Here is a 26533-nt window from a genome sequence, read left to right as displayed (position 1 = left end):
ATGCCTGGTGGCTGGAAATGCACCAAAGAGGTGAGTATCTCACATTTCCCACTTGCCTGTTTCTGTTGTATGAGTACAGTATGAAACAATTTCAGCCTGTCAAAATCTTACAAAGATCTAAACAAACGCATACGCTTGTGTGTATTTGCAATACTGCTAGATTTTAGGCAGAGGGTAGGAGAGGAACTGAAAACACAATGTCAGAATTTTGATAAACAGGGCTTGTCTGCCATGGGAGCAGTTGGAAAGAACAAGACCAAAAGTCTTGGGCTTGAATTTCATCCAAGTCTCATTTGGCAGCAATGTGTCACTTCAGTAGAGGCAGAGCAGAGACCGGAATCCACCACTTGACCAGGCTGACACTTGTTTACAAGAGCCAGCTCACAACTGCTGAGAGCTTACAGTTTCTTATGGTAATCAGAGGACTGCTTTAATTAAATAGCATTTTAGCATGCTCCAAAATTACTTGAGCAGACCCAGCTATTCACTAGATGTGTTACCAACAGGAACATTTGGGTGCTACACATTCCTTCATACCCCTCACAGTTGTCAGACTACTGCTGCAGGAGGTGTGGCAGGAGAAGATGGCTTCTTTTCAGCTCTATTAAAGGTTTTCCAAATAAAAATCAATGAGAAGACACTTTAAAGAAAGATGGAGAGTTAAATATTATTTTTTCCTTTTTTGTTAAGCTTCAAGCTGGTAAGTGATCATCTGTGCAGACAAGATACTAGAAATTTGGCACATCCCATCTACCACAACATATTGATTCCTTCTACAGAAGGCACTAAATACTGGCGTAAACCAAGAAATGATCAGCAGAATGCAGTTTTAGCATGACACACAAAATCCTGCTAACTGGCACAGGTTCATAGTACAGTTTTCACTTACCTAAGATGGTGGTAACTATAGCAGCAATGGTTAGGATTTTTACAAGTACCACATAAACATACAAATGTCAGAACATCTAGAAAACATGCAGAATTCCAAGAGCAACATCACTGAATCACACAATGCATAGAATTACTACTATTACTATTACTATTATTATGCAAGACAGTGTAATCTTTTTAATAAACAAAATATTTAACAAAAACCCCTAGTTTTCTACAAACTGTTCCTTAAAAAAAAAAAGTTGTTAAAGTCAGTGAGTGAGTGTTAGCCTTTTAGAGGTTTAACTCTAAGAATGAATTGGTCACTATGGAGAATTCACAGTTAGGTGGAAATTCAGATATACTTAAGCAAAATATATTTGTCAACTGCTGTTTTGGAAGAAACTGTGCTAATCTTGTCAATTTACAAAAGGCAAAAAATACATTCACATGAAAAGATTAGAAAGATTAAACATTGCATGCAGGGAAAGAAAATCCTTGAGTTAGCTGTTTCTCCTAGCACTGCTCACCATGAGACCAAAGGTTGTCATAGCAAAAATGCTTTTCAAAGGCAGAGTTAAAGCCTGCAGATAATTAAAACAAATGGAAAACGTTTTCTAATTCCACTGTAAAACAAAGTAGGACATTAAAGGATAAGGATTACGCTTGCCTTCTTTAGAAAAAAAGACAAAAACTTCCATTGTGTTTGCCATGCTTTTCCACTGCCTTTCATTGCACTTGGATGTTCTGCCACTTCTTTTTCTTCCAGTATTGAATATCTGGTCTGCCTGGACAGGTATCGAGGTGAACCCTGATATGGATGGACCACATGGATAAAAACAAGCACTGACAACATATCTATGGCCAAGTGATGTCCTTTCCTGCACACCTCAGACTCATTTCCAGTGGGGCTAGTCATGTGCTTGGGGGGAAGTGCAGGAGCAGCATGAGCTGGGTGGAAGCAGTGGCACAGGAATGCACTTTTCACAGTGCTCTGCAAAAGTGGCAACAAATTCTCTCTGGCAGCAGCACCACCCAGCTTGCAGGTACTGCCATAAATAGGTGCAGAATCAGGTTCTCACCATTTCCTCCTGACAGCTTTCAGACTTCATTAAGACAGTTCGTTTCACATTTTCCCTGCACATCCCTGAATGCCTTGGATACTTCTGTACCTGTATTTCACATCCATGCACCCACCCTTGTGCAGAGGAACCCAGTCTTTCAAGCTGCCCAGAGAAAAAGCTCCTGAGGAAGGCAAAGCTTCCAAGACCTGAATCATAAGCACCAGGCAGAAAACAAAGGTCTCCACAAAGCAACTGACACTGCAGTCATTGTTCAGAGCACCATTAGCCTCAGAGACACTAGGATATTTTTCTCCATACACAAAAGTTATCAAAATCAATTTGAAGCCATTTAGTATTGCCTTGCCTTCTATATCCACCATTGAAGAAAGTAAGGCAGTGTCTCCTGCACTGGTTTGTTTTCAGGCTGGAAATTTACATATAATATGTGAATTAAATGTGTGATTGTAGAAGAGAAAGAGGAATCCCACCAGGAGCAATGTGGAACAGACCAAGGACTACATAAAGCTCCACATGATGTAGGCCAGCTGAGAACATGCTATAATGGTAACAAGGGCAGTCTCAGCAAGATTACAACCTTCAGAAAGCAGATCAAATTCTAGGCATGAGCAATGTCAGAGTTGTACTTGTTCACAAAAAGAAGTGACAAAGTGGCAAAGATAGTATCTGTTAAATTAATTTTAACCATTTAGTTTTCAATTTTTGTCCTAAACATTTTGCATTTTCTTGATGTGTTTCCTTTCACTTGACTGTTTGGTTATTTTCTTGACACTTACAGACTGTATCAAACAGTAGTAACCAAAGAGTACTCATTGATGGATTCCTAAAGCTTTGTTTAAAAGAACTAAACACCTCTTCTCATTCCAACTGAAACTATCCCACTGAATTTCAAAGATAGCACCTACCTCACCAGCACCTTAAATGCTGTGAAAGAAACCTCTTTTAATTACAAAAGATCAGACTGAAATCTGAAATGGTACTGTTTCTTTAAGACAGTGATAAATGCAGTCTAATGAACGCTGAGCACAAGAACAAAAGATTAGCCAAAAGCATCCTAATCCCTTTGAAACAGCAAGTCCATTTTTTAATGCACAGACAACTCATTTAGTGGCATTTGTATAATAAAATAAATGCAATTTTGTATGCATTACCAACTACCATTAACCAATTCAGTGAGAAAACAGACAAAATAAATTAATTGCTTGAAACAGAGACCCATCAGTTCCTGTAATATGAAAATTTTGTGGCAAACATCTTTTCCCACATCAGATTAGGAATTAAAGCTTTAGACATCACCACTGCTTCAATACGTTCCACTGACAGGATAGTGTCAAACTTTTCAACAAGCTCACAGGTGTCTCTGGGGTGTGGGGCTTCATGGCTTTGCAGGATTTTGCCACTGTAAATGTCTCTCTGCTGCTTCCAGGCAGAGTCAAGGTGCTGGAGAACAACGGCAACAGGGCTTTGCAGGGCGTCAGCCAGAGTGCAGTGGGGACGAACAGGCTGGAACCTGGTTTGCAGGAGTCAAGCTGGAGGCAGTGCAACCGTGCACCTCACTGGGGGCTCAGAGAAGCCCAGCTTGTCCTCAGAAGGGCCACTCCCTCACCGGCTGTAGTTATGCCCCTGTGAAAGAGGTGGAGCACTGATGTCCCTGGGGACCCTTAGCTTTCCAAAACCCTTGAAGAGATAAAGCACAGCCTCATGTGTTTGTCATATGCTATCCTTTAGAAAGTATTCATTTAGTTGAGCTTAGGGCCTTCCCCCTTGGCTTGCAGATGCCCAGCTGATAGGCATGTCCTTGAAAAACAGCCTTTGGGCTCTCTGTTTTTGGAGAATAGTGCAGCAACTTTCATGCTGGCTCTGCACAAAGCAAAGAGATGTGCTGGGCGACACCAGCTATTATGGTGTCCCCAGCCACCAAGGCATGGCTCAGCATATGAGGATCATCACCAGAAAGCATAGTTCCAAGTTTTTGGCTGGGAATATAGCCATACTTTACGATGGATGGTCTTGTCTCTCCATTGTTCCTCAGCATTGAGGGCAGATTCAGCACACACAGGAAAGCAGAGAAATAAGAGGAAATACATCCCGCCCCTTAAGAACAAGGACAGCGAAAAAGCCATCTCTTCATGGTGACATCTAGCAAAGAACCCTCAGTAAGAAGAGCAGACCCATTTCCTGCCATGTTTCATAGTGAGAAGTCCTTCTCTACCCTAACCGAGAGGGATGAACCAGCTCATTTCAGGCAAATAAAATGACAATTCTGCATCCTGTAGGTTCTCTTTTTTAACACACATTCACACTGCCTCTGGAAGTTCAGGGAGCTGGATGGATCCCAACGCCCTGTTGTCCGCACCATGAGACGAACTCCTCTCCATGACAAGAGGGAGCCCAAAAGTTGCATACTGTTGAGGACCAGTCATCTCAGCCCTATTGCCAGTCCATTGTGTCAGTGGAGGGCCAAACAGCACACAGATGTTGGCCTGGTCCTCTGCACAGGAGTAAATTTAATCTCATTTCATGACTTGGAAGCCTCTCACAAAAAGCAGAAGAGGGAAGGAGAGCACTTCCAGCATGAGAGATGCGAGCCTCCAGCGTGCTTGCACGCAGTATCCCACAACCCCACATACCACATGCGAGGTGGTCCGCCCTGAGCATGTTATCCCCAAAGCACAAGGTCACTTGATGGGCAGGGCTCCCAGCCAAGAGCAGCCCTGCACAAAGCAGTCCCCATGGTGCAGACACCAGGAAAGAGGAATATTTGAGGATCAGGAATGTTGAGAGGAGAGGGGCTGTTGGGGTTGGGGAAGATCAGTGAGTCAATCACAGTCATTTGCAGCTAATTGTCAGACGGAATGATCAGCCCATGCACCACATGTGCTAGTCGGGTCAATGCACTTACGGGATGTACACAGACATGACAAGAAAGGGTAAAATATGAGCTGAGCAGGAGGAAACCTAGTGCAACAGGAATCTGTTTCCTTTAAGGCTGTCTCAGTCCTTAGGGCAGCCTGGGCTCCAGAGTGACACAGCACCTGCTCTTTCTGATCCCCATCTTACCACCCCACATCGCTTGCGCAAACAGCAGAACAACATTTGGTCACAAACACCTAAGACACAAACACACAACAGTACAACATTGCTTGCATGTCATTCTCTACACAGCTTTCTAAGAGGGCAACAATGCTGTAGAGACTGAATACCAGCACACAGCAGCTTCTAAAAGCAGCCTGAAAGTGTTGATACTCTTCACGAAGGAGAATGTGCAACAGGGACACAGATTCCATTGTTAGATTATCCTCTATGTCAGCAGCCCTGATGCTGCTATCATAGATTTATTGCACTATGCAACTGAACAAGGTATGTGCTGTTATTTTAGATATCCCTTGGAATTTAGTTTACAGTGTAGTCCATGACAGTATTTCATTCTCCTGCACTTAAAAATACATTTTGTTGCATAAATACATTTTTGAAAATAAAATGTTTGCGACACCCAGATATCACAGACTTGAGTTCCAACTAACTGCATGACACATGTAACATTGTGCAAAACTACAATATCATAAATACATGCATGGATGACTAATACAACAGAGCTTACACCATCCAAAGTGTCCACAGCTCTGCCCATCTACATGTGCAATCACAAGAACAGATCCAAATGCATGTATTCTGCACAGCTGCATCCAGATCAGTCCAGTGACACCCATGTATAATCCCCATGTTTTACTCTTATTGTGGTGTCCTGAGAAGGCCACATGGGAAAGTCAGCACTAACATTGGTGCAGACTCCTTTGAACTGTGCAAGCCTGTGCTTTGGCACTTGGCCTCTCATCTTAAGTTCAAGGCCAAATTTTGCTCTTGGTAGCACTGAGCAAATATCCCTAAAGCCAGTAGATAATTCTGAAGGCATCCAATACATCTGCAAATGACCCATAAGGGTCTCAATTTGTATTATCCTTTTCATGGGTTTCCAATGGGATGCAGTAGTTGAGCCAGCCTAATGATGCTGGTAGGCAAACACCATCCTCTGTCTCCCCAGCTGGGTCTGCATCTCAATTTTTTAGCAGATTCAACTCAGTATGTTGTCAGAAAATTATCTGACTTCCCCCTTTTTTTCACTGTGTTTTTTTCTGGGACACTGAGTTGAAATCACTCACTGACAAGCTCTAACATCAAATCAAAGAAAGGTGAGTGGCAGGAAAGAAAGGAAGGAAAAAGAAAGGAAAAAAGCAAGCCCCATTTTGGAGCCAACTATCCCCATCTTAAGGAAATTGCAGCTTCACTATGGGGCAAAAGCTCAGCTTTTACATCGGAGTACAATGTAGCCAGGAGTGCAGCCACCTACCTGCAGCCCCTCACTGTAGCCACTGCCCTGAATCACCATCACACAGCCTGTGCTGGACAGGAGCAGGACAGTGTTTTGCCCGCTGCCCTTGATTTCATGGTAAGTGGTGCACAGTATCAAGAACCAAGGTTGGAGACCACAGTTCTTCGTTTAGGCAGAGGGACAGGCTGGTAAGACTTGGCAGCACTAGCCCCTGGCCACACTGCTGTGTCTTAGCACCAGGGAAGCTGCACACCATCACTTGTGAGCTTGCAACTTGCTGCCAAAGCAGGTGCAATACCTTCAGTCGGAATTGCAAGTAACTGAGTTGTCCTCTCTTGGCTAAGATACAGAGATTAGGACACCTACTCTCCTACCAGTATGAGGCAAAACCATGAAAGTGGTTTAAATCTGAAGTCTCCCTCCCAGAGAGTTAACAACCTTTCACAGCCTTAATACAAATGGTAGTTAGATAAACTCCGGTCACTCAATTCCTTTAACTGTCCACAAATAATGACTGAACAATGGGATGTATTAAATGTCCTCCAAAACTAGTAAGATTTTTTTTTTACTATGATACTACTTGGGTGTCATATTCTGTCCATATGTGTTTAACTTCTTCAACAAGTAGTCTTTGTGGGGCTGCCCCACCAGAACTTGCCAGGCAATCTGCCATCAGCACTGCTGGAGTTACTACAGATATCACAAAGCAGAACAGAACTATTTCTATAATCACAGAATGAGAGTATGGGTAAGGTTGGAAGGGACCACAGTGTGTCCTCTGTCTCAAGCAGGGTCATCCTAAAGCACAGGGCACAGGACTGTGTCCAGATGGTTCTTGAGTATCTCCAGCAAGGGTTGAGTCCACAACCTCTTTGGGCAACCTGTTCCTGTGTGTGGTCAGAGAGATGCCCCAGTCCCTTAATCCTCTTTGCTGCCTTCTGCTGGACCTGCACCAGAGTTCCATGTCTCTTTTATACCAAGGAGCCCAGAACCGGACACAGCATTCAAGATGTGGCCTCACCAGGGCTGAGTAGAGGGGCAGGATCACCTCCCTCGACCTGCTGGGAATGCTCCTCTTAACGCAGCCCAGGATGTCACTGGCCTTCTTGGCCACCAGGGCACACTGCTGGCTCATGGAGAGCTTGTTGTCCACCAGCACCCCCAGCTCCTCCACTGAGCTGCTTTCCAGCAGGTCACCCCCAGCCTGTGCTGGTGCCTGGGCTTGCTCCTCCCCAGGTGCAGGACCCTGCATTTGCCTTTGCTGAATTTCAGAAGGTTCCTCCCTGCCCATCTCTCCAGCCTGTTCAAGGTCCTTCTGAAGGGCTGCACGGCCCTCTGGGGCATCGGCCACTCCTCCCAGCTTTGTGTTGTCAGTGACACTGCTGAGGAGGCCTCTGCCCCTTCATCCAAGTCACTGATGGATAAGTTAAACAAGACTGGGCCCAGTACTGAACCTTGGGAGACACCACTAGGAACAGGCCTCCAACTGGACCCTGTGCACCTGATTATGACCTCAGATTATGTTCAGCCAGTTCTCAATCCACTTCCCTGTCCACTCATCCACTCCACTCTTCCTGAATTTGCCTATGAGAGACAGTGTCGAAAGCCTCATTGAAGTTGAGGTAGACAAGATCCTCTGCTCTCCCCTCATCCATCAACGTAGTTGTTTGATTGTAAAAGGCGAATCAGGTTGGTCAAGAATGATTTACCTTTAGTGAATCCATGCTGACTATCCTGATCACCTTCTTCTGTGGACAGAGATGGCATCCAGAATGAGGCAGTCCCTCACCTTTCCAGGGATTGGGGTGTGGCTAACTGGCCAGTAATTCCCTGGGCTCTCCTTCCTTCCTTTTGAACACTGGGGCGACATTTGCTTTCTTCAGTCCTCAGGCACCTCTCTGTGACCTTTCAAAGGTGATCGTGAGCAGCCTCAGGTATAGTGTCCAAAAAGTCTCTTAGCACTTGTGGATGCATCCCATCAGGGTCCATGGACCTGTGGATGTCTAGGTGTTTCTCCAACTCAACCCTCCTTGACCAAGGGAAAGTCTCCCTTCCAACACTCCTTTACCCTGGTCTCCTGGGTCAGAGCTCCCTGAGGGCTGGTCTTGCCAGTGAAGACCATCGCAAAGATGGCATTCAGTAACTCTGCCTTCTCTACGTCCTTTGTTACCAGGGTCCCCCCTTCATTTAGTAACAGGCCCATATTATCCTTCCTTTTCCTTCTGTTATTGATGTATTTGCAGATACCTTTCTTGTTGTCCTTGACATCCTTGGCCACATTTAATTCCAGTTGGGCCCTGGCCTTCGTTGTGATAATATCGTGCTATCACAATAAGCACACATACTCCACTGCTTATTGCCTAACCAGACAAGCAAAAGTTGCTGACGCACCCTGCTAAGTCAAGGGTATCAGAGATGTTGCCTCACTGCTGCTGGACATCAGCACAAACCATCCTAATACTGTGGTAATCAACAACTTAGGCAGCATGTAGGGTCAAAAAGTCATGGGAAATGCTTTTTTTGACCTCCCAGTTCAAAACCCAAGAGTGCCAGTCTTCTTTCTTCTGAGGTCTCTATTGGGGCTGAATTACAGCACTGACGCAAAGCAACACTTCAAAGAGCTGCTTGCAGCAAGCTGGTGCACAGCCAGTGACTGGCCTCCTCAGAGCAAAGGGGTGGGCTGAGCAGGGGAGGAGAGGTGGGAAACAGAGATCTACTGCCCCACAGAGGCCAGCTGATACCCATCCCCATACTGTAGAACAGGAAAGGAAATGCAGGGAAGTATGTCAGATATAGCAATAGCTGTCACCGGGAAGTGTTGAGATGAGTGCCAGTGGGGGAGAAAGAGAAACCAGACTCCCCTAGAGGTTGACTCCATGGTTGAGCTCTCACCTGGCACCTTGAGAGAGGTCCTTGGCATGGAATGCTCGCACTCCAGCACATATTAAGAACGACTGCATGAGTCTTCAGTGGAAAACAGCAAAGAAATCCCACAGCAGCACTGACCTTGCAAAACTCTTTTTAACTGTATCACATTAAAAGCACTGCTGTGAAAAGGCAAGGCAGTGCAAACAGCAAACAGATGTCTGGCCTCATCTGGAAACCGGGCAGCTGTCTTTCTGGCTTCACCTAAAATCTCTCTGTGCTTCTGTCTCTTTCACCTACAAGACAGATATGCCATGGCACTGAAAGTCATGGACACAGCTTGCAGTCACTTCAGTAGAATCATAATTTGGCCTCAAGCCCCAAAACCAAGCTACAAAAGGAGGGCTCTGCAATATGAACAACTGCTTGTGCCCACCAACCCACTGCCTACCCTGAGAGACAGTGGATGGTAAATGGAAGACTGTAGAACTGGTGGTTACATTACCATGACGTGTCAGACACAGGAAACACAAACTTGGTATCAGCCTTGCTACATGTGGAAAAAAAAGAGATCAGAGCCAGGTTGTGTCACCTTCATGAAGCTTCCTGGGAGGACAGATATTTATTATAGGGGAAATCTCTGCCCTTAGACTTTTCAGTGGCACATCTGCTACCTATTTCATCCCCAAAACAGACCTTCGGTAAGGCTTAAGTGAGGTGCAGACACTCTGCCAGCTCCCTCACACACAGAAACATTTCATCCTAGAAACACAGAAAAAAAGGTTATAGGTGCCAGGTGGCTTACTTCTATTTGCTACCTTTCTTTCATTACTTCTTTGGAATAAGTGATGATTAAAGTCATTGCACAGTTGCAGATCTAAAGAATATGAAGGATATGCAGGAATGTGAAGAAATACAGACAAACAAGCATAAGGAAACACAACAATTAAAAACTGCAAAATAAGAAAGCCTCTCAGTAACAGTTTGGTCCAATACCCAGGGGAAGTCAGCCAAGGTTGTCTCTTTCATTGACTTCATCAGGCACTCAATTACCCCAGCAGACTTGTCTAAAGCCTCACCACAGCCCTAGCACATCCTTGTGGAACTTAACTGGAAAAGTACTGTTCCTAATTTTAAGGGTCAAGAATTGTAATTGATTACTGAAATAGTGAATTTGTTAGTGGTTTTCCCATACCTGTAGTAGAACAATTACATGGCAAAGTAGAACAGCAGAACTCGTTATTTCAAGGCTTTAAGGTCAAAATTCTGCCTTCAGATTCACATTCACATTTTCCATTGTCTGCAATGGAAACAGATGATGTGTAGCTAAGTTAAATTTGTATTCCAGCACTTCAAACTATCCAGTTTTTTAACTTTCTGTAGAAATTCTTCTAAAATTTCTGTAGAAATATTGTTACACTCTCTATTGTTTTGTGGATTTCAAATGATGGCTTAAGAGATAGCTGATGCAATTTTTCTGTACAGCTTGGGATAAGACTGCAGATTTTTCTGCCCTCTTGGTTTTCCCAGAATACTGAAAGAGTGCTCTATGTCAGTAGATTTTACACTACATACACAGAGTGACAAAATACTAACAACCTATGCTTAAAGAGGTAAAATTATGTGTGTGACAATGGTTTTGCCATTATACTTTTGCATATTGTTGAGAATAATACTTTTTAGCCTAAACACCAGCAACATTTTGATCCCAGAAAATCAACAAACCCAAAAGTTAAAAATAATGTTTAGCTGACCTCCAGATTTTTGTAGCATAAATGAGCCTCAGGAAACATAATAAAAACAGATTAAAAATGCTGTAAACAGTTTTGTGAACTTACATTGATGTATTTCTTATTTCTTGGTCTTGCTGATCAAGAATAAGCTAGCAGGTAAGAAGCAGCAGCCAATGTTAAGTTTGTCTCCTCCACTGTGGGAGGTCATGTTAAAACACTAAGTTGAAAAAATGCTTTAGAACAGAATTCCTATGTAAACCTCCCTGGGGATTTACACTCATTAATGTGTGCATGTTTAAAATGGTATTTTCACTCTATCCTGTGTTGCCTGAGAACCATTTTTATCCTTTTAAAATCTGCATTCATATTATAATCCATAAGTACCTTTCATTTTTGCATTAACACTATAAATACTGTTAGTAATACTAAACTATTTCTGTTGACTTATTTGTAAAAAGAAAAATATATTATATGTTTATATATTCTTATAAAGTGAATTAACACTGGAGAGAGGGCTATGAGGGGGAATAGTGTACAATCACAGTTGATGTGTATTATTGAGCACAAATTCAATGCCTGAAACAAAAAGGAAAAGAAAAAAGTGTTTGGTGTTCTCTCAAGCCGTGTCAGACGAAGAGTCATAGGATGCTGACACTATGAAGTTGCCGGTATTGGAGTGGCTTGCCATGGACTGGGCAGCCTGCTGGCTCAAGTTATTGCAGATCAGCACCAGCTGGTTGCTCTGCGCTTCTGAGAGGGTGCTGCAGCTCTGGTAGACACTGAAGTTGGTCTTGCGGCCAGGGATGTTGCCTTTCTCACACATCGTCTTTACCATCTTGGCAAGCTTGTTTTTCCCCAGGGCTTGGCAATTGTACCAGTGAAGTGCAGCCAAGTTGACAACGGGTTTGATGGACAGGTAGAAAGGCGCATCCTCGTAGCGCATGGCCGGAGGGCGCCGCTGGGCGTACTCCTTGTAGTCCTGCACAGGGCAGGTCTGTGGGGAGTGCTGGGTGGCATACACCCGCGAGTCCGTCCCGCCTCTCTTGCTCTTGGTACTCACGTCCCCATTGTCTGGCCCCATCCACTCCAGGTACTCCAACCCAGTCTCTGTCACCCGCAGCCGGATATCGCCCCACTTGAGGGTCGACCCATGGAAACCTGTGCAGTGTCCAAACGCCTTAGTGTTGTTCAGCCACACAAGGTTCAGCAGCCCTTCAGGATTGTACCGGCTCAGTAAGCCTCTTTTGCGCAGGATAAGCTCATCAGCAAAGGTGAGCTTCATGGATTTGTGTGGCTTGTTTCCTTTCCCTTTACATCTCAGCTCTATCTGCTTTTGCTTTAGAGCTTCCTGGGACCTCTTGAACTCCTTATCCCTCGTAATACTGTATCCATACCTGTGCTCTTTGAGATACCTCTCCAGTCCACACTGATAGTTGGCCAGACTGTTTGGCTCATATTCAGACCCATCTTTTTGTCTGGCATCCACAAAGAAGGACGCAAGATAGGCATCAAGCTCTTTGCAGGGGATGACATAGATCTCACGGGTCTCAGAGGGGTACTTGGAAATGAGGAATTCTCGGAAATTGCGGAGAGCCGTCTGCGTGCTCCGAATGGTCTTCTCATTCTGCTCCCTGCTGAGCTCTGCTGCTCTCTCATCCTGGTCTGGAAGAGGAAGAATGGGACAGAAAAAAAGCAGAAGCAGTGAGTTTATGTGATGCTTTTCCTAAACTGAATTTCGTCAAAAAGGAAAGAACTTAATTTCACAAAGGGCTCTGGGAAACATCTTTAGATACCTCTGACATGACTGAAAAGCCAACTTCAATTTCACAAATGATACACTATATGACACAAAAAGTGAGCTCCTCATGACACCGAGGCACAGTTTTGTGCATGGAGATTTGTGAAAATCATTGAGATTAAGAGGCAATCTGCTTTTGCAATAAAGGCAAGGTGAAGGATTTTCTGTGGATCACAATGCTGTGTGCAGGGCCCAGACACAGGAATAAGCTCACTCAGAATTATTTCACTTATGAAACCACAGCTTGTACTGGTTACATTTTTTTCCTACCAAAAAAAAGCTAAAGCATCATATTTAGGACAGTAATATTTATCTTTAATCAGGCACATTTTTAAAGAGCAAAATAAATATAGTCAGAATGTACAGTACAAAATAAGGCAGCACACCCTAAGGAGTTACTGCAGAACAAAGTGCAATTTACAAATGTACAAGAATAAAGAAAATATATTTAATACGTTCACATCAGAAAACATGTAAAAAAGCATGATTGTATAATCTCTCTATGTCATCAAACTGTACCTTGACAGTACAATTATGACCATGTCTTTTCATTCTGCAGAAAAATCAAATTCTGGAAACAACTTCATGTTGCTTTAAAGGCTTTCCTGATTTCCTTACAATCAATGACACATCAAAACACAATATTCAGATGCCACCACTATGATATCTGTTACTGACAGCTGATTTTCTGGTTGATCATAAGAGAAGCATAAAACGGAAAAGCCTTGTAAGTGATGTGTGTTCTTAATGACTGTTTTCTTGGCATATGCAAACTATTTGTTTGCACAAGAATGCAGCTTAAAGCATATACATGGAACTGTCATTCTGAATGTGAAAAATCTTAATGGTTTTAGAAAATTAACAGCAAATGCAAAGAAGGAAAATTCAATTATTTCACTGTTTTCTGGAACCGCACGTGGAGCACTTTTTGTCTCTCTTTCACTTAATAAGCAGAAAAGGGAGAAAAAAAACCAAAGTTCTTTTTTATTTGGTCTCATAGCAAAACTCTTACATTTTGGCATCCTTTTAGCAGTGCCATAGCAACACTCACCAGGTGTTTCCCACCCGACATACACACACAAAGTGGCATGAGACCAGGTGAAGCTCCCATTGCCTCTCTGCCATTCAGGCCAAGCTTATGTCAGGCTGAGTAGCAGAGCCTTGGCTTTGCACCAGTGTTCAGACACTTGCTCCTCTTCCCTGCAAGCCTATTAACAGGGGAGAAGGCAGCAGGGAAAGGGAGGTAGCCTCTCCTTCCCTACCTCACCTGCAGTTTTCCACGTGGTGCAGAAACACTGGGGCAGAGCTGGGCAGATTCTCCTTCCACCAATCTACAGGGTGACTCTCAAGGAAGTTCATCCCATCACTTCCATACCACACCTGCAGGCGGAGGCATGGGGAGTGACTTGCCCCAGCACGTCCCAGCAGGATAGAAACAGGACTGAGTTTATAACCCTCAGGACCAGTTCCTGTGTCTTCAGAGTGAGGCCTCCTGCATCCACAGCACTCACCTGTTTAGAGGGATTTCTTAAATCCTCTGCAAAGCACAGAGAAGTGGCCATCTGCAACTGAGGTCTTTGGGGGCTTCTGTAGGCAGGAAAAAAATGGTGCCACAAAGCACTGAGGTGCTTGAACCGTGCTCCAGGGGAAAAAGAAAGGTCACCTTCCTGATTCAGAAACTCACTTTAATACTGATGTCAGTATCAAAGCACTCCTAGCAGCCTGCAGTGAAGCCTCACGCTTCAGGCAATGTACATAATAGATCCTTTTAGTATGGCTAGATGCAGGCTGGAAACAAAGAGACAGGCCTATTTAAAGCTCCAAAACAAACATTTACTCTGGTGTTTTGTTCACTGCACCCACCACCACTTATTATAGAACTGTGTAAGTAATCAGTGCTTTGACTGACAGCCCACATCCTAAGTTCCATTTCAATACAAACAGCACATATAATGGCTCAGTTTTATAAATGTCATCAATCACTTCTTCTTAGAGAGTAGCCTGTCACAACACAGCAGTGACACCCAGTCAGTCATTTACATTACAGCATCTTTCCTTAATCTGCAAAGGAAATTGCCCTATCTGCAGCTAACAATTATAAAACCCATGCTGAATTAAAGATCCTCCCAACTTTCATGAGCAACATAGTACCCCAGAAACACTGCATTCCTGCAGTGGTGTGTTGTGTGTTACTTCACAAGGCAGGTGGGAAATGTTAAAAAATAATGGGTCAGGTTTTCATGCAGCCACATCAGGAGAGCTACATTCACTTTGGCTGTGAATCCAGGCTGAAGTAGCAAAAGTGGATTATCCTCTTCCTAAGAGACCGCTCAGATATTGGCAATGTATTATGCACCATGGTACAAATGTGGGGTGTTTCCCATGTAACAGTTCCCAGATGTTTGTTTTGTCTCACTTTGCTGCACCTTGCTGAATAGAGACCAAAGCTCTTTTGATTGTTCTGTGGAGCTGGTGGAAACTACTGGAAACACTGGTGGGGATCTACATTAGTTCCTTGACTACTGCAAACATAAACCTGTTTGCTCTTGGACCTCCACTGCTAATAGCATCATCAACTCTTCAGTGTGCATGGGCTCCAAAACTGGGTAAAAGCACAGAAAAAAAAGCCACAAAGCGCTTCTCAATACAAGAGAACACCTCTGTATCAGAACGTCCCCAAGCTGCAAATTGATGGTGATAAAGAATGGAGAGGTGTTATATATGTTTTCACCTTTCTTATAGTCTTCTGTATGTCTCTGTTGTTAGGCTTTAGGAATACAAATACTCTTGCTTTATGATCTAATTTCTCTCAGCTGGTTGGTCAGAACCAATCAACCAGAAATTATTGTCATCATTGATCTATGACGCCAAGCTCTCCTTAGTGTCTTTTCCTTGTCATAATGCAGTCTTTGGAACTAGTAGTGCTGTTACCCCTGTTTTACAGACTACAGCCAGAAGCATGAAAAAATGAATTGATTTGGAGATGCATTTCCTGAGGTCCTGTCCCCTGAGCTGCATCAGTGCACAAAGGACCTGGTTATACCTCTTGAGTTTCTTATCATATCCCACATCTTTCATTTCCAAGAAAACCAGAGTGTGGCAGAAAAAGACAGTAAAACCCACCTTACTGGGGGGTCCAGGGTAAACTCCCAACCATGAGTTTGAAAAAGTGATGAGTACTTAAGATGTTCTAGTTCAAATGTAGAGAAAGAGATAAAGTGACCAGGGAGAGATTAAACAGACAACCTAGTGGGAGCGGGATGTCCCAGGCTAGCCCATGACCATCAGATGATCTCTCCCACAGAGCAACAGCTGTTTTCTGATCTTTTCATAATCTGATCTTAACGCAGCCAAGACTTAATATTATCAGCACAGTTATCAAACTCAGGCTTGTTTTAATATCAGCTCACACACATACACACACTTGGACTCCCTGAAAAGGACATAACCTCTGTAATTGCATATGGCAGGGGGAAAAGGCACTTGCTTTCATGATAGACAGATACAGATTGTTAATGTTCAGAGAGCATTTGTGACATCAGTGGGAGTCACAAACCTAAGTTATTATTGCGAACAGTCTTAAACTCTGCATATGGTAAGCAGTGAGATATCACAGACGCACATTAAATGTAAGGTGGGTTTTCTTGGTGGTAATCACATCACCAGCCAAAGTCTTCTCTGCCAAATTTGTGTCCTGACTAGGAAAATGCCTCTGCAGCAGGCCTGCTTCCACTGATACGCTTTCATTCAAGAGAAAAAGCCTAGTTAACCACACACGAAGCACCACGTATCTCTATGCTGGAGCTAAGTGCCCTCTCTCCACTCCCCAGCACCTTGCAGGTTGGCTGTTGCCCCTGTTTTGCAATCCCTGAAAAGCAGCGATATCCAACCTTCAGGCTGTGGCAATATGCAGCCCACTAAAACAGTTCAAGTAAACCACAGCCTGCTCCTACCTTTTTCTCCTGTCCCCTATTGTTTCAAGAAGGTATCTATATGCAAACAACACCCTCAAATCTACAGTCTCAGTGAGCAGAGGTCATTCTGTTGTTCAAAGGAGTTATGGTCAAGTCACAATGGGGAACAGCTGCATGTGCCTCTGACAAATGTGCCCTCCTGGAAGCCGTGCTACTGCTTCCCTGTCAGAACCAGCTGAATACCACTGTCATACCACAGCATCCCGGAATATTGCTGCATGCAAATCTTAGAAAGCCGATTTTCACCATATCACAAGAATAACCCAGCATTCTCATGTCTTGCTGCCAAAAATGAGGGTGAGGGTAAGTGCAGAAGGTGTCCACAGAAGTGCCTCTAAACATTTGCAGAAACATCCTGAGAATAAGTAGACGAAAGTGCATCTGTAATTTTTCTTGAATTTCTGCCCTACCCCTCTGATGTTGTTACTAAATTCTGTTTAACAGTTAAAGTTCCCTGTTCCCACTACATTAAGTTAAACTCTATTTTACCATTTAATATGTTAAACTCCAGTTTAACATTCTCAGAAAAGGCTTTCATTAGCACGTAAAATCTGTAGTATGAAAGAAATTAATTAATTAATATCCCCTTATGAATGACACTATGTTTTTGGCAAAAAAAATTATACTTCTATTCAGTTAACCTCCTCCAATGAAATTATCAGCAAAATGTTTTACAATTCTAAAATTAAAAAGCTTTAGATTATGACAAAGAAAAAAGGACATAGGACAAATGAGTATGGGAATATTTATTCAATGGTATCTCCATTAAGTAAAGTCACTAAAAGAAACTTTAGTCACCTGAACAATTTTTGCAAGGTATAGAATGGTCTGATAATGAATGCTCACTCAAACACTAGTGCTTATTTCCAGTTTGTGTTCTCTTTCACTACTTTCTCTCAACAGCTTGAACAGATTTGAGATGCAGTTTGGCTGCTGGCAAAGCCAATAATAAAATACACATCGATATTAATGAGACTTCTGCACAGTCCTCAGATGTCAGAAAATCTGTAGCCATGATAAACGAGTAAGAAGTTACGTTCTCCTATGACTGACTGGGTCACCCTCTTTTTGCAGAGGGTACTAGCGATTGCTAATGAACAGTGCAAAACAGTAGCACCCCAGGAACTCCAATTTTTACAAAGCCATCTTCCTTCTCCACCTGATGTACATGACATCTGAGCCATTCCAGCACAAAGGTTCTAAAAAGGCATTTTCTAAACAAAAAGTGTTCCCATTGGCTCACTTCATCTAGTTGTTTGGTTTTGCTTTCGTCATGGTAGTGCAAAACAGAAGTGCTGCATTCCAGTTTTAACTTCCATTTCGCTTCTTCCACTGAACAATTAACAGTGGCATTTCTGGGGTATGAGGCCATACAGTTACCTACCTCCTTTTGAAGCTGTTCTGAGATGCACTGGCACGAACTGCTGCAATGCAAAATGGGATGAATTTCCTCTGTACCACCACACAGTGGGATATTTACCCAGATTCCACCTCCATTTGACAGGAAGAAATACACCAATTCCAGCTCTCCCAGGCTTACCCAACACTGCAACACTGCACAACAGGATGCTACAGCTCAGACACAGCATGGAGAACAGCAGAAGCAGAAAATATTTTGCAGGAGTTCTAAGAAACCCATATATCTGGTACTAAAGCAATAGTGCAGGCAATATACACTCAGCTGGCAGCTGGAGTGGAATCTGCTATTTAATCTGGCTTGTTCCAAGTCAGTCACCAGGATTGTAACCAAGCCTGCAACCATCACCAGGTCTACCTGCCATGCTTCATCCCACTCTTTATTTCCATAGCTATTATCTTTACAGGAGGTATATAAAAACAAATTATTTGGACCCTTATATAATTGACATTCAGGGACTCAACTCTTCATAGAGGTGGAGGATATAAAAGCCACACTTAGAGTTCTATACACTACAAAAAAAAAACATTAGAAAACTTTAAAAATAAAGTGAAACCCCATTCCACCCGTCAAAGTAACTGACTAAACTTCCTTCAACAATGTTCACTTCTAAGATACAATTTCTACTTTTTCAAAGCTCAGGTTAAACAAATCAGGTAGTTTGGTGAAACTGGGAGTGCTGCTGGAGTTGGTAAGTAGGAAAACATTACCTGTAATGTGAAGCTAATTTCAGCTGTGTATTGAGCATGCATATTTGTATTCAGCCATATAATATTCTAATGATTTCCAAACAACTAATGGCTAACACCATTAGAAAACTGCAGGTACTGGTTTCAGTTTAAAGCTAAAGAAAAGAGACACTTTCTGACAATTATTTTCTTCTGAATAAATATTTAACCCTGGAAAACATTTTTTTTTTTTTACCCAGGACTCCTTAGCAACATAAAGAAATTTTGCCTTTTCAAAGTAGGTTAGTTATTTAATGCTTTGTGGCAGAAAGAATTAAAGAAATGATTGTAATGGTCTACACTAGCCTGAGTACTGAAACCTGGCTGATGCACAGCAGAAGGGATGCACTTGTTTTCAAAGAGGACCTGGCTCAGCACCAGTCCAGAAAGTGTTGCATACACATCCTCAGCAGAGTATCAGTTTTTCTCCCAAGTAAGTTTCCAATTCAACAAAGCATATTTTAAGTGTGTTATGGATTGGTGTCCCTGTATTTAAGTATCTGCTTACGTAAAAATTAACTGGTCTAAGTCATTATATGTATAGAAGGTGGAACTGAATAAAATTTATATGCATACAGTGACTTGGTTCAAAAGCTGATAAGAGGAAAGAAAACAAGAAGAAAAATCAAAAACGTGGAGCAAAAAAACTGTAAAGATCTGAGACACACCTCCTTTATTGAATTAAGTCTACAGTTCTCAGGGCAAAAATCCATTTCTTACATAACAAAACCAAGAATCTACATTTCCGGAAAGGTTTCCACCTTTCCATGTTCCTACAGAGAAAATCAGATTTATAGATGTGTAAACAGATCTCAGAAGCAGTGATTGCTCAGCCAGAAATTTAACTACTGGGCTGGTTTGCACAAAATAACGGGTATAAATTTATATATAATTTTGGAATATTTGGCACAGTGGAATTTTGTGCCCCTCTGCAATTGAAAGCCCTGTGGAAGAAGAATGAGAAATGGGGCCCATGTATCCCCTTACAGTTCAGTCTTCTCTAACAAGAATTTTAATGTAAAACATGTAAAATGTGCTACTTCACATCACCAGAGGTTTAGCATGTTCTCAGCTACAGTGTACCACCAGTTTTAATGCAATCACATTTAAGAAAAACCTTTAATAAGCATAGTTGAGAAAGCAGCGCAAGAGGTCTGGAAGGGATGAGCCAGGGCTATGAAGTTTGCCTGCTTTTGATTCACTCTAGACAGCAGCTGAGAAGCAGAACTGGGAAATATGGGAGAGAAATAAAGATGAGGGGGAGAGAAGAGAGAATAAGAACAAAGGATATGAAAAAAACAACACCAAAGAGAGATTAAAAACAGATGAGAGTCCTCATCATCTGAAATCTAATTTATATCAGTGTTTCAAAATGAGTCAGTCTAACTGGGGCAGCAAGCAGAGAAACAAAGAAAAGGAGAATGTAATAAATATTTTATTACATTAATCATAATAAGCTGCACTTTAAGTCTTGGCCAAAGCATATTCTTAAATCAAGCTGAGAATGTGAGCATTTTCAGACTTAAGAGCATGAGGCCCACATGACTGTAATTAACATAATAAATCATACTGTGAAACTCTCTACACAGGCTGACAGCACTTGGTTGATATATTGCTTATTAAAGACTGCAGACATTTTTCCCTCTATTTTATTGAAGTGCCATTGGTAGTGAATCAAAAAGAACCCTTTTCTGTTCTGGCTGAACTATCTACTGCAGATGTAAGAGGAAATGTGTTGGCAGCTCGTGCCATTTACTTCTGGTAATACAGATTGCAGCACATGCACTCCAAAGAACTGCATTTCAGTATTTTTTCTTTAATTTAGCAAGGTATTCCAACTGCCTTGTTAGTGACCTTGATGTATCATTTCTGAAATTCTGTGCTGGTGATTTTGCCCAGCCAGACCAATGTGTTTTTACCTTTCCTTTCACTGTATATTGTCCAGTAGGAGTGAAGCAAGCTATGAAGGGCACAAACTCTGTGAAGAGCTCACAATTTACAACCTCACAAGGAATTTCCATGTACACTTTTAACACACATATTTCTTTTCTCTTTGCTGGCTCAGAAAGCAGTATTTGAGGAGCAGCTCTTTACACAGTTCTCCAGAGAGAATGAAGTCTAACACTTCAAGTGAAATAGCTTTTAAGGTGGATTTTTAGCCTGCTTTTCTGTTTCTCTCCTCCTCACACTCCAGAAAAAAATGACAACCATGAACTTTATTTTACAAACACAACTTTCATCACATTACAGGGACGGAAGTTTAAAATGTAAAGGTTGGGGAAGACTCAAAGCTGGGCAGAGGGCAGCGACATGAATACATCCCAGCTTGCAGGAAGAGGACAGCCCTCAAGCGTTAGATGCTCTGCTAGGCAGCTGCTCACACACCCTGGCTGATGGAAGACCACTTTATTCTAGACTAAACATGGCACACCTAGGCATTTGCCAAGACAAGGACTCCCAAGAGGTGCAGGAGCTGCTGGAAATTTTGCACAGTGAGGAGACAAACCTGCAAGAGAAGCACATTCATCAAGAACTGGACCGCTGTTCATAGCACAACTCATTTCTTTCTGTCCTTGAATACATGTTTAAACCTAATTTATCACAGTTTGACTGAGTAAATATTTAGTCACATTTTGCAGCTCTACTTGAGTAAAGTCTCTTTAAATAAAATGAGGAGTTTCAGATGTTTTCTAGCTATGTACACACTCAGGAGAGCATACAAAAATTACCTACCTGCTCTGCTGCTCAGAATACTGTTATTATTGCTCTTCTGTATTTACACTGCCAGAATTTTCCTGTCAGGAATGTTTTGTTATTTCCATAGAAATAATTTGTTCTTCTATATAGGACATGAACAATCAGTTCCCCTGCTACTGAATGAGTTCATACCAAAACTGACACAAACCAATTAATCTAAGAGGTCACATGGGTTATAGTTTAATGGATATAATTATGGATGTGTTATACATATACATGGTTATTTTAATATGCACTAGCACAATAAACAGTCTGATGTATTCAACAATTCTGTAAGTGAATGGCAAATGGGACAAGTTACTGTCAAACAGTAAGTTTTCTGAGGACTATCTTAAATGGGGGAGGGAAAACAGAGGCATAAAGCCAATTCTTTATACAGAGAGGAAAAATAAAATGTAAATTTTTGAGCAAAAAACCAAAATGTCTATCAGCATATAGGCATGAATGTTGTTCTGTAATGCTAAGAATACTGCCCCTGTCTGTTATTTTGTTTTCTTGGCTTCATAGTCATGCAAGAAATGAAGTCCCAAACAAGTGGCAATGCTCCATCTGCTAGGAGCAAAGGACAGAAAAAATCTCCATAAGCTGGCACATCAACATGATTGAAGGACAGAGCCCATAACAATCAGAATAGTGCTCCAAGTTGTGCACAGGATGGAACTATTCCCATAAAAAACCATCAGTGCTTCTCTGGCGCATTCATACTGCTATCTTTGACCAGTCACTGTAGGAAAGCAGAGATTAGGCATACACCCAGTGAAAACAGAAGTGAGTGTAAACAGAAAATCGAAACAAGCTATTCAACGGTCAGAGCTGAACATTGGGTTTTTTTCACAGGCTCAATCTTTGGGTACAGGTTTCCTGGTTGAAATAATACAGTAATACAGCACATTCAGCTGTTGCACTGGGGTGATGTGACCTGGGGTAGAACAGCTCAGAATACATTTTCTCCTTCTCTGAACAAAACAGAAGACCAGCTTTTTTCTTTCAATTTTTCCTTTCCAAGTACAAAGCAGAAAGCAATTGACTAAACATTATTAATCCATTGTTGTTTCAAGTGATGTTTTCATCATGAAGACCTAGTTAATGAAAAGCTACAGCAGATCACAGTGTCACTGTGATAGTCACCCTCAGTTCCATCAACAGGAACACATGCAGAATTTCTGTGTGCGTGTACGCGCATTTACTGTTCAATTAGAGTTAAAGGGATTAACAGGTATATATCAGAAGTAAGACGCAGCCAATGCACTTAATGATCAATGTATAATTAAGCAAAGCTTTAATAACATGAAGTTTTAATCAGACTCAGCAAAGTCCTCAGCACCACTTTTTATAAGACGTGCCTGCAGGAAGCCCTGCTCCCAGCTCCCGCCAGGGGCAGCATTCAGTGGGAACCATGACCTGGGAACTGCTGTGTCTAACACAACATTTGTGTGATCTGCAGCATCCTTCCATTTTTAAAGGGCAGCACGGCATGGCTCCAGAGAAAAGCAGACTCATTTGGGAAATGAAAACACAGCCCTGCCCAAACGTTCCACAGAGGCCACCAGCCACATTAAAGCTGTTCAAAACACCCAGTGCTGAAAGCAGCTCTTCTGTGACCACCCTGTGGAGCGCCCCAGCAAGAAAGATTCATCACAGAAAGCAGGCATTCCATTTTCTCTCTCTTGAGGCTTTGATTTAATAGCCTGTTTCAACACTTCCTGGAATGGGCATATGCTTCATTTAAGCATACTTTATCAAACAAAGATAGATTTCATTATGTTTCAGTGCTTCCAGGATCTGAATGTTTTAGCAAGCACTGGTCAGTGCTGTGCCAGCTGTGATAAAATATCTAAAATATCATCATGCCTGTGTTTTCTTTTCTGGAAAAATTCAAACAAGAATTTCTGTATTCCAAATTTCTGTCTTGCTTGGAGAGATAGAAAATATACTCAGATATTTTTACTGGTCTGTTTCATGCTCAAGCAGATTTTAGGTTCACTGCAAATACAAAAAGAAGATGACATGACAGAAGAAGACTCTCTAAGAGGGATACAATTTAGGTATGAAGAAAATCGGAGAAACGAGTAGTGGCTTCACAGAACAGCTTATGCAAAAAAATGCCATGTTCCCATCACTGAGACAGGTGAAACAGTTATTCCCAAGGACTACTGCTACTAAAATCTTAGATCTTGAAAACATGTGTGAAGTAGTCCTTCTGTAGGTATAGAATCATTGAATCATAGAATTGTTAAGGTTGGAAAAGACCTTTAAGATATCAAGACCAACCATCTACCTATTACAATCACCATGTTCACCAATAAACCATCGCCTCAAGCACCATAACCACACATTTTTTTGAACAGTTTCACAGGGATGATGACCCTACCACTTCCCTGGTCAGCCTGTTCCAATGCTTTACAACCCTTTTGATGATGAAATTTTTCCTAACCTTAACCTCCCCTTGTGCAGCTTGAGGCCATTTCCTCTCATCTGTCACTTGCCCGGGAGAAGAGACCAACACCTACCTGGCTGCCCAGGCTGAACAACCCCAGTTGCTTCAGCTGCTCCTCATCAGTCTGGGTTCCAGATCCTTTCCCAGCTTTGTTGCCCTTCTCTGGACATGTTCCAGCACCTCAGTCTTTCTTGGAGTGAGGAGCCCAAAACTGACCACAGGATTTGAGGTGAGAACTCACCAATGCCCAAAACAGGGGAATGATCACTTTCTTGGGCCTGTTTAGTGAAGTACCAGCCTCACACAAAGTGGAAAATCACTCTCAGATAGTGTCCTGATCTAAACCATCAAGCCCTTTTTGTCCCAGCATCCCATCTGAAGTGCAAAAGGGAAGTGTGTGTCTGAAGCCTTTCCAGGGTCAGCATCCCTCTTGGCTGCTGTGCTGCATCTCCTCTGCAGATCCCAATCTGACTCTGCCTTGTTTCTCTTTTCTTAAAGACTCACAAATCATAAGCTGAAAATAGCTCCAAAATGAAACAATTTCAAAGATCACACAGAGAAACAGATCTCTGATTAAAAGCACCGTGTTAAATAATCTATTTCCTAAAATTAAAGTGATGTTCAGTACAGATGTGTCCAATTTTGTTTGTTTTTTCCCATATGTTTGCAGGAGAGCTGGAGCCAGCAGAGGCTTTATTTTCTTCTTTTATACACCAGTATCATAAAACAGAGCACTTCGCACAAAACAGTTGTCTATTTAAGACACCTTTAGAGAAAGGGAGAACATAGCATCTCGGTCATGTTGGTTTGCAAAAATTACTGTTTTCTACTTTTCACTTGCGCATCCTATTTTTTGCTTTTCAGCCTTTCATGTTAGGGTAATGGTGGACAGGGTATATTTCTAGGTCTGAAATGAATGGTGATGCTCCAGAACACAACCATTCATTGAAACGGGCAGTTTGTCTTCTGGTATAACACACCGTCTTCCTTAATACTGTTTGTGCAATGGTACTTTGAATGAAAAATATATATTTATATAGAGAATAATTCCTCTCTTCAGAATCCCAGTGAATATTCTCAACTGCTTGTCAGCTGAACTTGGCATGCTCTACAAAATGAATCCTTAAAAACTGCTGGGGCCTGGCTGCAATAGTCCTTTTCTTTCCTTCCTAGCTACAGGCAAATAACCTTCAGAGATTGCATGGAAACTATCATTCCTCCACCTTCCTCTGTTACAGAGGATCAATAGGCCTATGCAGCTTTTATTGCAGGAATGCACCTGAAAGCCCATCCCCAAACATCTCCCACACCAACCTACTTTCAGTATGAATACTCATGAATAGCCTGCTCCAAGAAGTATATATATATATGTATCTCCAGTTACAGTGCTGCCAGGAGATGTCTCTTTGTGCTGCACGTACTTCCCACTCAGAGGAATTCCATGCTGAAAAGAGGAAATAAGCCCTGACATCAAAGAAAGCAGCAGCCTAATCTTTTGCATGCATAGCTGTTCTGATAAACACTTAATATTTAGGACAACCTGCATGTGACAAGTCCATTGCTGGTTATACAAAAAGGCTAGCATGAGCTTTCTGTGTCTGAAAGGAATTTTCACTAAATAAAATACATGTGAAGTCCTGAAATGGTAATAGGTACATTTCTTAAGCACAGTGAAAAGCTAAAGATATTGTAGTAATTGATGCATTTTCATTTCTGTGTTCTCCTGCAAAAATTACTACCTTGATAAATGCCTCTCGTAGGAACAGCTTCATAAACAACTCTTGTATTAGAGTTGTTAGTACTACAGATTCATTTCTTTGTTAAAAATTTGTTTGTCATGCTGTGCACCCAGATGATAAAAGCAATTACATGACTACTCTGCCAAGGCTAAACTTGTCCTCTTTATGCTACTGTCCTGCTTTTAAACAGAACTCCCTTACAATATTGTAAAGATAACTAATCATTAGCTTGACTTCTAGAATAAAAAAGTCTAGCTAGATTTCTAGAATACAGCCCCCAAAACATTATATTATAATTTAACAGCACTTGGATGAATATATTTGAAGGTGGGAGTGGGCTGGCAAATCCATGCTGCAAGACCAGGTGATTAATCAGGCCAGTAGCTTCCTTTTTCTGATATTTAAAACTACAGCAATCTAATTTTATTCTTCTAAATAAGCTAGGCTCTAGCAACTTTTTTTAAAAAAAAGTGCTATATTTTTTGTAATAATGTATCTCAGCAATTATTATTTTTAGTCCATCTACTAGAGCAGGAATAGGTATCAATTATGGGACCTAAAGAGTCATCAGTGGACTCTGAACTCTTCAGTACAACACAAAGAGCAGAGACTGTCTCACCCCTACACATATTTAAGTGTTCACTTGATCACTTGTCCAGCAGCATATGTCCATGGAGACTGCTTCAAGCAGTCACTTTAGCCAAGAGTCATCAATCTTCACATGTAAACTACAAATACAGAGACTGATTAGCAGTTATTTGATGTTCTTGGAAGAACTGTTTACGTACGAGCTTTGTAACTTT

At 42.0% G+C, this 26533-nt stretch overlaps 1 protein-coding gene across 1 annotated transcript in view; it reads right to left on the bottom strand.

Annotated features, from left to right (window-relative positions):
* Nucleotides 1-9730: 9730 nt before the first annotated feature.
* The window catches only part of KIAA1958 (KIAA1958 ortholog), a 53358-nt gene continuing 36555 nt past the window's right edge, over nt 9731-26533 (bottom strand). Inside the window, 1 exon segment of the mRNA XM_039566613.1 lies at nt 9731-12542. Within this exon segment, the coding sequence (XP_039422547.1) occupies nt 11497-12542 (1046 nt within the window). The 3' untranslated portion in view covers nt 9731-11496.

This window comes from Corvus cornix, chromosome Z (genome assembly GCF_000738735.6).
Source record: "Corvus cornix cornix isolate S_Up_H32 chromosome Z, ASM73873v5, whole genome shotgun sequence".
Lineage (NCBI taxonomy): Eukaryota > Metazoa > Chordata > Aves > Passeriformes > Corvidae > Corvus > Corvus cornix.
Note: the sequence above shows the minus strand (reverse complement) of the source record. Positions and strands in the feature narration are given on the sequence as shown.